The 12,822-nt window shown below is 47.1% G+C and overlaps 1 protein-coding gene across 2 annotated transcripts; it reads left to right on the top strand.

Moving 5' to 3' along the window:
* Positions 1–340: 340 nt before the first annotated feature.
* Positions 341–12,112, top strand: LOC146396487 (serine protease 52-like). 2 transcript variants are annotated; one of them, XM_084997847.1, is made up of 5 exons: positions 456–537; positions 4,359–4,554; positions 5,554–5,795; positions 8,026–8,168; positions 11,821–12,112. In XM_084997847.1, the coding sequence occupies exons 1-5, from the start codon at positions 456–458 to the stop codon at positions 12,088–12,090; spliced, it is 933 nt and encodes a 310-aa protein (XP_084853973.1). In that variant the 3' UTR covers positions 12,091–12,112. The 2 variants fall into 2 exon arrangements, with proteins under 2 accessions (XP_084853972.1, XP_084853973.1); XM_084997846.1 differs by lacking the exons at positions 456–537; positions 4,359–4,554 and adding an exon at positions 341–435.
* Positions 12,113–12,822: the final 710 nt, after the last annotated feature.

Below are 12,822 nucleotides of genomic sequence, written 5' to 3'. Positions count from 1 at the left end.
AAGGTCCCACTGGTGATGTGAGCTCTCTTCTGTAGGAGCCTGTGCACCTCTGCTGTATCACCTGAACTGTTTAGACGAACCACCTGATCCCTTCTCCTGGGGAATGCTTTCAGCTCTTTTGTCCTGATGCATTAATGAATCTGAGATGCCCTGGGTTTTAGCCCAGCTGGTATGGAGTTGTCCCACTCTATTGCTTTTGTCTCTCCCCACTCCCCGGTGCCATATCCCAGAGGACCAGCTCATGGAAATCCTCAGGTCCTGGGTCTAGGATCCCCCTGGCTGCCTTGTCTGCGCCGTGCTGGCTCCGCCCAGTCAGTGTCCTCTTGTGACCTGGGCAGTCAGGCTGGGCTGTGAGATAGCAGGCACAGGGGGCGAAGCCCTGACTCCGCCCCTCTGAATTGAACATGCCCAGTCTCACCTCAAGCCCCTCCATCGGTGAGTAAAGACCAGGGTCAATGACGGGATGGAGGGATGGAAGAGCCATGCTTCTGCTGCGGGTGGCTCTGCTGCTGCCCTGGCCGCACAGCTGCCTGGCATGTAGGTCTCTCGTGGTGTTCTCGGGCCCCGCCTCCCCAGGGCTCTCGTTCCTCGCTGGACAGAAGGATCACTTGAGGAGCTTGTTTGGAAAGCAAGTTCTAGGATGCTGATTCTAGAGTTCAGGGTGGGGTCTGAGGAACCATACTTCTAATAAGGCCCTTCCGGTGAATCTGATGCCTGGACCAGACTTTCAGATCATTGCTCCCCAAACACCCTCAACTTTAAAGTTACGTATGGAGCAGCCTGGTGTGTGTGTGTGTGTGTGTGTGTGTGTGTGTGTGTGTGTGTGTGTGGCATCTATCAATGCCTTGGATAGACTCTCTAAACCTATTTGACGTCAACCTTAGAGAAAACTCATCCAAACCACATACCATCATTTTAGCCAAATGAGATTAGCAAAGAATGAGCAGCAGATGTTGCTGAAATACAGACATACTGTGCAAGCTCTAAGCAAGATGCATGGACAACTGGGCTTTAGAACAAGACCCATCTGGCTGGAAACTCCCCATCCTCTTCTCATAAGCTGAATGGTCTCGAACAATCACATGATCTCTCCAAGATTGTTTCTCTACCTGTGAAATGGGGACGGCAAAACATAGCTTAGAAGTTTGCCTGCATGATTACATGTCTTTACACACACACTGCAGAGGCGGCTAATAGGAAGTGCTCAGCAAATGGCTGTTATTATATAGCAAAAAAGATTAATATACTGGGGCTTTTTTTTTTTTTTTTGGTCTTTTTGTCTTTTTGCTTTTTCTTGAGCCACATATGCAGCATGTGGAGGTTCCCAGGCTAGGGGTCTAATCGGAGCTGTAGCCACCAGCCCACACCACAGCCACAGCAACACGGCATCCGAGCCTCGTCTGCGACCAACACCACAGCTCACAGCAATGCCAGATCCTTAAACCACTGAGCAGGGCCAGGGACCGAACCCGCAACCTCATGGTTCCTAGTCGGATTCATTAACCACTGCACCACGACGGGAACTCCGGGGCTTTTAAATTATTAACCCGTTTGACTCTTAATCATTGGTAGTTTTGTTTAAATGTTCACAAGTTATGATTATTTTGATTAAGTATTTTAAACAAATTTCCCAGAGATCCAACATTGCTTTAGTGTACATTAATGCCAGCATTCCCTTGTTGGTTCTGAAAATTCCACACTTGCATGTGAGATTGGGCTGCAGTTCATGGCAAGGTGTGGTGGTACCCTGGGAAGGCCAAAGCATGTCTGCCATGACAGGAGCAGTGGAGAGAGGCAGATGCTCTTGGGTATCGGCTGCTTAATATCTCTTTGCAACTTCAAATGAGAGGACATCTCTATGGGCTACTTACTCTCCCCCAATCCCAGGCTTCCTGATTTAGGAACTTGAAGGACAGCTGCCTCCAGGGGTGTGGAGGAAATGGCATTTTTGAACTGAAGTTCCTCAATTCCCTGATCACCTATACAGTCATTGCTGGGATATCACCATTGACATTAGGTCTTTGTCACTCATCCATATCTATCCATTTATTCAATAAACATTAGAGTTCCTATTGTGGCTCAGTGGAAATGAACTTGACTAATATCCATGAGGATGTGGGTTCGATCCCTGGGCTTGCTCAGTGGGTTAAGGATCTGGCGTTGCTGTGAACTGTGGTGGAGGTTAGCCCATGTTGCTGTGGCTGTGGTGTAGGCCGACAGTTGCAGCTCCAATTAGACCCCTAGCCTGGGGACTTCCATGTGCCACACCTGCAGCCCTTAAAAAAAAGCAAAACAAAACAATATATATATTTTGGGTTTCTACCACACATCAGTCTCTAAGGTGGGTGATGATGAGATAAAAATTAGCCAGACATTATTCCTGCTCTCAGAGACTGCAGTTTAACAGGGGAAATAGACTCAAAGTTTTTTATGTTCAATTACTGTTGTGAGTGTTCTGAGAGGAAGGTAGGGCCATCAAATAAGAAACTTATACTCAGGGTAGCTTATATAATCTTGAAAGGCAAGGAAGATTTCTTTCTTTTTTCTTTTTCTTTTTTTTTTTGCTTTTTAGGGCTGTGCCTGAGGCATATGAAAGTGCTAGGGCTGGAATTGGAGCAGCAGCTGCCGGCTTACACCACAGCCGCAGCAATGCAGGATCTGAGCTACATCTGTGACCTACACCGCAGCTCATGACAACACTGGATCCCTAACTCACTGAATGAGGCCAGGGATTGAACCGGCCTTCTCGTGGATACTAGTTGGGCTCACTACCACTAAGCCACAACGGGAACTCCAAGGAAGGTGTCTAAGAAGACTTTGTATTGAGCTAAGATGTGAGGGACACACAGGAATTAAACAGGCAAAGAGGAATCGAGACAGAGAAGGGAGGAGCCTGTCTTTCTGGCAGGATCATGGGGAAGGGCCCCAAGACAGGAAGGAACAGGGCACTTCCAGGGAGCTGAGGGGCCAGGGAAGTCAGAGGAGGAACCCCAAAGGCAGAGATAAGTGGAAGCAAAGGTGGTGACTAGGGGTGTGGTGATGTGCACCGGTGTCAATCAAATGTGTAGTGATGAGGGGTGTGAGTGATGGTGATGTGCTGGGGACACACATGGTGGTGGGGTTGTGTGCCGGTGGGGTTGTTGGCAATGGTGATATGTGCTGACGGTACCATGTGGCTGGTGGTGACAGGTGGTGTAGCGATGATTTAAATAGATATATATATACCTTTCAAATTATATTCTTCTGTGAAATTTTTTGAATGTCATTGACCTTTCTCTCCACCTAGAAGTATGGTTAACATTTAAAAGGCAGTTTGCTCAGTGGTTATGAGAACAGATTCTGGAGCCAGACTGCCTAGGTTCAAATCTTAGCTCAGTCATTTATCAGCTGTTTGTTCTTGGCCCAGATGTCCTAACCTTAAACTTACCTTCGTTATCTCCCTTTTAAAATGAGATGATGATAATTTCAACTATCTCATGGGGTTTGTATGAGAATTAAATTAATTTAGACAAAACAGAATGGTGCCTGGCAAATAGAAAGCACTCGACTTTTTAAATTTCCTGATGTCGATTTTTCTCACTACTCAAATGATATTGGAAAACCATCAGAAGCTGTCAAAACAATCCTATCACATAGGAGATGCCAAAATTTTTATTTCTTTCAAGGTGCGATTGGGATCATCTTTGGATAAAATTGGATGAAAGATGGTGCCGCTAATCATAAGAGAAAATGCAAGAAAGGGAAGTTCCTGTTGTGGCTCAGCGGTAACAAACTAGGATCCATGAGGACTTGGGTTCAATCCCTGGCCTTGCTTAGTGGGTTAAGGATTCAGCATTGCTGTGAGCTGTGGTGTGGTCACAGATGTGGCTCAGATCTGGTGTTGCTGTGGCTGTGGTGTAGGCCAGTAGCTATAGCTCTGATTTGACCCCTAGCCTGGGAACCTCCAAAAAAAAAAGGAAAAGAAAGAAAAAAGAAAAGGCAGGAAAGGAGGGGCTGATCAGTTTCCCTTGGGCTTCCTTACTGAGGTACAAGATCGAGATCCCACCCCCAAGGCTTGTGGTCGTGTGCCCCTGCCCACAGGCCCTCAAAAGGGAACCCTCCAAGAAACACAGCTGTGGTGAAGGCACTAGCCATGGCGCTCCATAAGCACAGTCTCACAATTGCGCTGCCCTTGATAGGCATGGAGGGTACCATTTTTGTTTGATGCATTTCCCACCTGGTACTAACCTGGCTAAGCTGATGCTGTCTGTGTGCTGGGGGCTGAGGAGAAGGCATCGTACTGAAGTTTCTTTCAAGCCAACCAGCCCTGACCATCGGGCCCTGGGTCTTTCCTCCTGCTTCCTTCTTTCCGCTCTTAGTGAAATGTGGCCAAAGAATAAAAAACAGTTCTGAGAAGTCAGACACTTCGGCTATCATAGGCGGGGTACCTGCAGACATCATAGATTTCCCATGGCTGGTGCGTATCCTTGACAAAGGGCAACATCTCTGTGGAGGATCAATCCTCAGTGAGTGGTGGATTCTAACTGCATCCCATTGCTTCAAACACAAAAATACGTAAGTGTTGCAGACAGAATTTTTTTCAAACCAGTGTGGTAGACTATTTGCCCCTACATGTTTATTATTCACATTCATCAGCCATAAAACAAAATACCAGGAGGGAGATGCCTGTGTGGTTAAATATCACACTTTGCAGGTGGAAAGAAGCTGTTCACCTCCTAAGATATTGCACATCTTGTGTGGGATCCAAGCTGCAGAGCAAATGCTCCTCGGACTTCTCAGCATTTTACTAAGTGCGGGTAGCCCTCCTGGTCCATCTATGCTTCTGGAGAGCCCTTTCCTAAGCATTTGCTCCCACTCGGGGGGTGGAAAGGTGGGGTTGACAGTGACCACAGAGTGGGGGTATCTAGAATGATTAAGCCCTGAGGGCAACGCACCCAGACTGGCCTCGTGGCAGAAAGTCCAGTCTGAGCCCAGTCCACAAAATTGCATTTTTTTTTCTTTTTGGGGCCACATGCGAGGCATATAGAAGTTCCCAGTCTGGGGGCTGAATCAGAGCTAGAGCCGCAGCTGCCGGCCTATGCCACGGCTACAGCAACGCCGGATCCTTAACCCACTGAGCCAGGCCAGGGATTGAACCCACATCCCCACGGATACTAGGCAGGTTTGTTACGGCTGAGCCACAATGAGAACGCCCCCAAATAGTATTTTTGTGAAACTTTTCACGTGTCTGTGATATAGCCAGTCTGCCTTTTCTTCCAAATCAAGGTCAGTCCCTCACTTACTTCCCAGACATTTGTTAATGAAATTTACAAGTGAATTGGTCCAAGTAAGAGGCCCTTAGGGCCGAAAGCTGGGTGGCCAGAGGGCAGGCCTGGCACTGGAGTCAGCCTCCTCCTCCCTGGCTCTGTGCCAAGTGCAGACCCCAGATTGCCCCCCACCACTCTCACCTCCATGAGCCCTCAGGCTCACACTCTCAGTTATTTTCTCCTAAGGCTCACCTTGCATCCTTCAACCACTTGCCTTTTTTTTCTCTTTCTTTTGTTTTGGAATAAGATCTACCTTGGAGGTCACAGATGGTGAAGGAAATCTTGACACCAAGAACTTGACGAAGATAAAAGTGGACAAGCTAATCACTCACCAGGATTTTGACAGCTGGTTCTTCACCAATGACATCGCTTTGCTCTTGCTCAAATCCCCATTGAACCTGGGTGTTGAGAAGGTACCCATCTGCCTTTCAGAGGTCACTGACATGAAGAGGTGGAGAAACTGCTGGGTGACTGGCTGGGGCACCACCAGTGAGTTCCTCTAGCCCAACCCAGTGTAGGGGAAGGGGGGGAGGCCGGGGGAGGGGGCGGCAGGGAGAGGCACCCAGGCTGAGCCTTGCAATGAGAAGCAAACTCTGGAGACTCTACTGGCCCTAGGAAGTCTGCCTGGTGGATATGGGGACTGCCCGTTCTCACGGAAGGTCCTACCATGAACCTGCTCCTCAGTTCACATAGAAGCCATCCTTCCTGGTTCATGGAGGCTAAAATCATACCATATTGTGAAACAGAGACCCTCAACAGGGCCTCAGGGAAATCCCAGGCAGAAAGGCTTGGAGCCTGGGGGTGGGGGGGTGGTGACATGGAGGAATTTTGAAGGACATACCGATGGGCAAAGGGGCGGCAAAATGGACTGAGCTCCAGGAAGTCCAGGCTGAGACCAGCCAGAGCAGCTCTGCTCCAACTGAGGGGGCCAGTTCTGCTTCCCTGTGATAAAGGACTCTGTGGCCAAAATATATGAAAACCCCAGATCCTGGCCAAGGAGGAGGGGATCAACTGAATATAAATTTTTCCTTCTAGAGTCAACCTATAACCTATTCCTGCCACTTTGCCCGGCCAACCCACTAAATGGTGTCATTCCATTTTTCTTCTGTGAATGAACATTCCCCATAATCAGCAGAGCAGGAAACAACATATTCCACTCAGTGTTGCTCTTCCTAGGAGACCCCCAGATGGCTCTCCATGGATTCCTACATGGTCCCAAAGCTCAGAGCTGTGTTAGAATTCCTCCATGGGAGTTACCCTTACAAGCTTTTTGAGATCTTCAAAAAAGGTCACCTTCTTTTTCTTTCTTTCTTTCTTTTTTTTTGTCCTTTTAGGGTTGCACCAACAGCATATGGAAGTTCCTGGGCTAGGGGTTAAATTGGAGATGCAGCTGCTAGTCTATGGCACAGCTATAGCAATGTCAGATCCTTAACCCACTGAGCAAGGCCAGAGATCAAACCTGAATCCTCAGGAATACTGGCCAGGTTCTTAACCCACTGAACCACAGTGGGGACTTAAAAAAAAAAAAAAAAAAAAAAAAAAAGAGGCCAGTTTCTTTCTTTCTTTCTTTTTCTTTTTTTCTTTTCTTTCTTTCTTTTTTTTTTTTTAATCTTTTTGCCTTTTCTAGGGCTGCTCCCGCAGCATATGGAGGTTCCCAGGCTAGGGGTCGAATCGGAGTTGTAGCCGCCGGCCTACACCAGAGCCACAGCAACGTGAGATCTGAGCCACATCTGCAATCTACACCACAGCTCACAGCAACACCAGATCCTTAACCCACTGAGCAAGGACAGGGATCGAACCTGCTACCTCATGGTTCGTAGTCGGATTCATTAACCACTGAGCCACAACAGGAACTCCAAAAAGAGGTCACCTGCTTAACTTAGAGTTCCTCAGGTTTCCTATATTCACATATTCACTGAAACGCCTTTATTTATTTATTTATTTATTTACTGTCTTTTTGTCTTTTGAGGGCCGCACCCACAGCCTATGGAGGTTCCCAGGCTAGGGATCTGATCGGAGCTACAGATGCCCACCTAGGCCACAGCCACAGCAACATCAGATCTGAGCCTTGTCTGCGACCCACACCACAGCTCATGGCAACACCGGATCCTTAACCCACTGAGCGAGACCAGGGATTGAACCCGAAACCTTATGGTTCCTAGTCGGATTTGTTTCTGCTGTGCCGCGACAGGAACTCTGAGATTCTTTTATGATCCAGGCAGTGTTCTAGGTCCTGGGAATGTGGCAATGTGCTGAGAGGAAGATGTCCTCATCTTCAGGAGCGAAGTTTCTAGGACTTGGGCTCACCTAGAGCCCATGGGCCGTGACCTGACATGATTCAAGCCCATCTTTTTGTGCTATGGGTCCCAGGACAGAACTTATCATCTTGAGTTCTCTACATCCTTATGGATTTGAGTGAAACACATTGTTGGGACCCTAGCTGGAACCTGGCACCTTCTGCAGGGCAAGAAGATGGTTCACGGAGGCTAAAATCCAGTAGAGACCTAGTCCTGGGTCTTCATTCAGAGAGGGTGGGCTCAAGGGTCCCCTGGACCCCCCTCCTCTCCCAGGCCAAAGCTGGGTTGTTTCCTGGGCCATAGGGCATTCCCCTTGTTGTTGAGGTGAAAAGCCATGATGTGTATGGGTGCTTGACCTCAATCCAAAGAGACCCCGTTGAGCTCAGGGTCCTCTCTCCCTCTCCACTTCTTCTTTGGCTCAGTTCCTAAGCGAAGTGCAGATGCAGTGCTACAGAAAGTCAACATCCAGCTGATCGACTGGGAGACGTGCTTCCACATGGTGCCCATGCTCACCAAGAATATGCTATGTGCTGGCGACCTTCGAGGTGGGAAAGACGCCTGCCAGGTAAGCAGCTTCTCCACGGCTTGGAGATGGGCTGCCCCAGAAAGTTGGCCAGCTTTGCCAGCATAGGTGGGTCCCTTCTTTCTCCTCTGGATAGGAGATGGATTAAAGTTGCAGAAGCGTGTTCTTTCAGAGGCCAGGAAGTCTGCAGTCAAGGCATCGGCAGGGTTAGGCTGCCTCTGGAGGTCCCAGGGAAGGGTGTTTCTTTGCCTTTTCTGGTTTCAGGTGGCTGAGGGCAATCCCGGGCATTCCTGAGCCTGTGGCTGCATCACTCCCGTCTCTGCCTCCAGCTTGTCCCTTGTGTGCGTGGGTCTCCTCTGCTTTCTCTTCTTACGGGGATATTGGTTGTTAGATTAAGACCCACTCTAATCCAGCAGAACTTCATCTCAATTGAATTAATTACATATGCCCAGATCCTATGTCCAAATAAGGTCAAATTCTGAGGCTCCAGCGGGACAGGAATTTGGGAGGGATGCTCTGTAACCAAGGGGACGCTGTGCAGGGTAGTGGTTAGGGCTCCAGGCTCCCTTAGCCCCCCTCTCAGCTTCTCTACTTACTGCCTGGACCTCCCTCTGTGACTGTGCCTTTTCAGATTTCCTCATCTGTAAAACAAGAATACTAAGGGCTGTTGTGAAGATAAAGTGAGTCAATCACAAAAGCATTTATGGGAGCTTACATCATAGCTCAGTGGAAATGAATCTGACTAGTATCCATGAGGACGCAGGTTCAATCCCTGGCCTTGCTCAGTGGGTTAAGCATCCAGTGCTGCCATGAGCTGTGGTGTACGTTGCAGATGAGGCTCGGATCTGTCATTGCTGTGGCTGTGGATCAGGTTGGAGGTATCAGCTCCACTTGGACCCCTAGCCTGGGAACCTCCATATGCCACAGGTATGGCCCTAAAAAGACCAAAAAAAAAAAAAAAAATCACAAAAGCATTTAGAAGAACATAGAGCAGATGAAGGTCATGGTAAACATTATGAATATTGTTTTCTCCATCACCATCTCTCCCATCATCATCTGTTCAGGGCTCAATAGCATACAAAGTGCTTCCACACATACATCAAAGGAATGTGAACTAGGAAACAGATCTATTTCAGGGGGGAAAATGAGGACCAGGAAAGCTGACCGTCTTGCGGAAGACACACCAACGAGGTAAATTATAAACCCAGAGTCCCAACCCAGGCACACTGACTTCAGGTGGGGAAAGCTTCTTTTGGGCTCCAGATCCAGCAGCCCAGCATGGCCAGGCCCAGCTCTGCCTGGTTCGACAACCACAACAATGATCACCACTGAGTACAGGCTTGCCATATGTCAGGGCCAGGCATAGGGTTTTGTCATGTCCTTCCCTTCACACAGCGATCCTGCAGGAGAGGTACAATTATCTCCACCAGCATCAAAATGAAATTTAAGTTCTTTTTTTTTTTTTTTTTTTTTTTTTTTTTGCGTTTTCTAGGGCCGCTCTCACAGCATATGGAGATTCCCAGGCCAGGGGTCCAAGTGGAGCTGCAGCTACCCACCTAGGCCAGAGCCACAGCAACGCGGGATCCGAGTCACATCTGCAACCTACACCACAGCTCAGGGCAACACCAGATCCTTAACCCACTGAGGGAGGCCAGGGATTGAACCCGCAACCTCATGGTTCCTAGTCAGATTCATTAACCATTACACCAGATGGGAACTCCGAAATTTAAGTTCTTAACTGCACATCTTTCACCTAGATCCCCTCATCTCTACAGAAGTGAGTATCATTTTTTTTTTTTTTTTTTAGGGCTGCATCCACGGCATGTGGAGGTTTCCAGGATAGGGGTCGAATTGGAGCTTCAGCTGCTGGCCTATGCCTCAGCCACAGCAACGCCAGATCTGAGCTGCGTCTTCCACCTACGCCAGAGCTCACAGCCATGCTGGACTGCTGACCCACTGAGCGAGGCCAGGGATCGAACCTGAATCCTCATGGATACTAGTCAGAATCATTTCCACTGCGCCATGATGGGAACTCCTAATTCTTCATTTTAAAGACAGATCTTGGGAACTCCAATGACTTTAAAGAAATGGTTAAAGAACCCTTTTGGTTCCAACTAAGTTGAGAGGCACAGCGATTTGTTCATGATAACAATCTGGCTGAAAAAAAAAAAACATCATGTAAACCCATATATCCTATTGGAGGGGATGTTGTTTAACTGTTTTGTATTTGGATTTTTGGTGTATCATTGAATGATGCTTCTTTTCGACTTATTTGTGTGTCAATATTTTCAAAAGTAAATCTTTGTAAGCTGTGAGCTATGGGCCACCTGATCCTATGTCTGTACCATAATAGTGATGTGTACACATTGGCATTGGATGTGGAGAGTTCCATTTGACTAGGGAATTGCCTTTGCTTGGTTGGAATTGGAAATGGTGTTTATTTCACTTATTTATTCGAGTGCATGGTAAAGAGAGTTCCAGGGATATAGATGGGTGCACAGTGAAGAGGAATTTTACCTCTTATAATTGTTCTTTTGTTCATTCCCCAGAGAAACCACTGCTTCAATGTAACTGTATCCCACCTGAAATATTCTTCTCAGACCCAATCATGTGTGTGCGCACACTTATATATTACATTAACTTATTTACATAATTATGCATATTATTCACGTTCTTTTTCCGTATCTCAGTTTTCTTTTTTCTTTTTTCCTTTGAGGGGAATACCTGTGGCATATGGAAGTTCCCAGGCTAGGGGTCCCATCAGAGCTGTAGCCAGTGGCCTACGCCACAGCCACAGCAACACCAGATCTGAGCCACATTAGTGGCCTACACCACAGCTCACGGCAATGCTGGATCCTTAACCCAATGAGCGAGGCCAGGGATCAAATCCACATCCTTGTGGATACTAGTCGGGTTTGTTACTGCTGAGCCACAACAGGAACTCCTATATCTCAGCTTTATGATTTTTTAAATGAAGATACATTATCCTTTAACAGAAAGTTTTAGATGGTCCAAAAAATTTGGGGGGCATGAAATGTAGTATATTCCTTATTCTCATGTAAGTGATGTCAGCCCACTTGTGCTTATTTGCCAGTCTCTTTCAAGACATTATAAAATTTGTAAATTGTTTAAAATTTGATGTTTTAAACCACAACCTAACATTTTGACACAACTTTTGTATTTTCTGCTCCTGTATATACAGTTTGTATGCCTGCTGTCTTCAACCAACGACCTATTATAAAGCATAATGGATTTGGGGGGTTGGTTTTTCCTTTTTGCTATTGTGACTGATACAGAAAGAGCAAAATGAGAGCTTTCTGGGAAAATTGGACGAGTTCTGAAAAACAACAAAAGTGCTTAGAGGCAAAATGGATTAGAAAACCAGTCGGTGGTACATCAAAATGAATGCATAGGACTTTGCTGCTGCTGCTGCTGTTGATGACGGATATTTATTTTTGACCAAATTGTCATTCATCACCATTGCTTTTGACCAAATAGTTTGCTCTCTCTTCTGACAATCAGAGAGCTGGGGGCACAGTCATGAATTTGGAGAGCCTAATCAAAATTAAAAACACCCACTCATCAAAAGATGCCATAGGGGCTTTGCACCTTGTGCTGGGTGCTCACACCTCTCTAGGCTATAAGAGTGACTTGCTACTGTCCCTTCCACTCCCAAACAACTTTTCTCTCCTAGGGTGACAGTGGGGGGCCACTGGTTTGCCAGAAAAAAACCAACAAAATCGTATGGTACCAGCTGGGTATTGTCAGCTGGGGAGTGGGCTGTGGCCAGGAGAAAAGGCCTGGAGTGTACACGAAGATGTCTAGTTATCTGCTATGGATTGAGAAGGAGACTGCACTGTCAAAAAGGCCATACAAGCATGAGCCAGACTCCGGGTACAGTTTGCTTCTATCGCCCTGGGCCATCTTATTACTGTATTTTGTGATGCTTCTATGCTGCCTGTGATTAAATACTGTATTGCCTCAAACCAAGTGTCCTTCTCAGTTTGTGGAGTCAGGTTAAGAATGGGGTGCAGCTTTTGAGGAGGAATTCTCACATGATGAGCCATGCTTGAAATAATCACATACCTATAGGAGTGCTTCAAATATACCTGGGACCCACTTGAAGGCCTATGGTTCTCTGGGGACATGGAGGCAGGTTACCAACTTCAGCTTGCAGCCTCTCCAAAGGTTTCACTGGAGCATCTTTTTATGGGGAGGGCAGGCCAAGGATCTCTGAAACAGAAAGCCTGTTCTTCCCACTCTCACAAGCAGGTATGTTCCACAGCTTCTCTCATTTTCCATTTCTTTGGCTCCTGTAATGAGAAAAATTCCAACTTCCTCCTTTCCCTTCATTTGCAGCTCATCCCTGAGACCCACAGACTTGGTCTCCAGAAAGGTCCTTGTTCTTGGTCCTCCTTTGATTCTACCTGGTTCAGAGCTCTAGTACATGCTGCTTTTGGCTCTCAGAGATCATGAGTCACAATGCTGAGAGATTCAAGATCAGGAAGTCACTGAAGTAGAGATGTCCTCGCGATGAGGTGGCAAAAAAACACACAGCTTACTGGATTGGTTGGTTTTTGTTGTTGAGTTGTATGAGTTTGTATGTTTTGGAAATCAAGCCCTCGTTGGCCCAATCAAAAAATGGGCAGAACACCTAAACAGACATTTCTCCAGAGAAGACATGCAGATGGCCAGT

The sequence above is a fragment of the Sus scrofa genome, chromosome 14 (genome assembly GCF_054392235.1).
Source record: "Sus scrofa isolate SSC_HxYL_T2T_F1_AM1 chromosome 14, Sscrofa_HxYL_maternal_Yorkshire_Landrace_v2.0, whole genome shotgun sequence".
In the NCBI taxonomy this organism is placed as follows: Eukaryota; Metazoa; Chordata; class Mammalia; order Artiodactyla; family Suidae; genus Sus; species Sus scrofa.
The sequence above is the reverse complement of the archived record's forward strand: the minus strand, read 5'-3'. Positions and strand labels throughout refer to the sequence as shown.

Excerpts from the sequence above, each read along its gene's own strand:
- LOC146396487 (XM_084997847.1), top strand. The coding sequence starts at position 456 with ATGACGGGATGGAGGGATGGAAGAGCCATGCTTCTGCTGCGGGTGGCT. Across the intron at positions 4,555-5,553 it reads TGCTTCAAACACAAAAATAC|ATCTACCTTGGAGGTCACAG; the intron begins GTAAGTGTTGCA and ends TTTTGGAATAAG. Across the intron at positions 5,796-8,025 it reads GACTGGCTGGGGCACCACCA|TTCCTAAGCGAAGTGCAGAT; the intron begins GTGAGTTCCTCT and ends TCTTTGGCTCAG.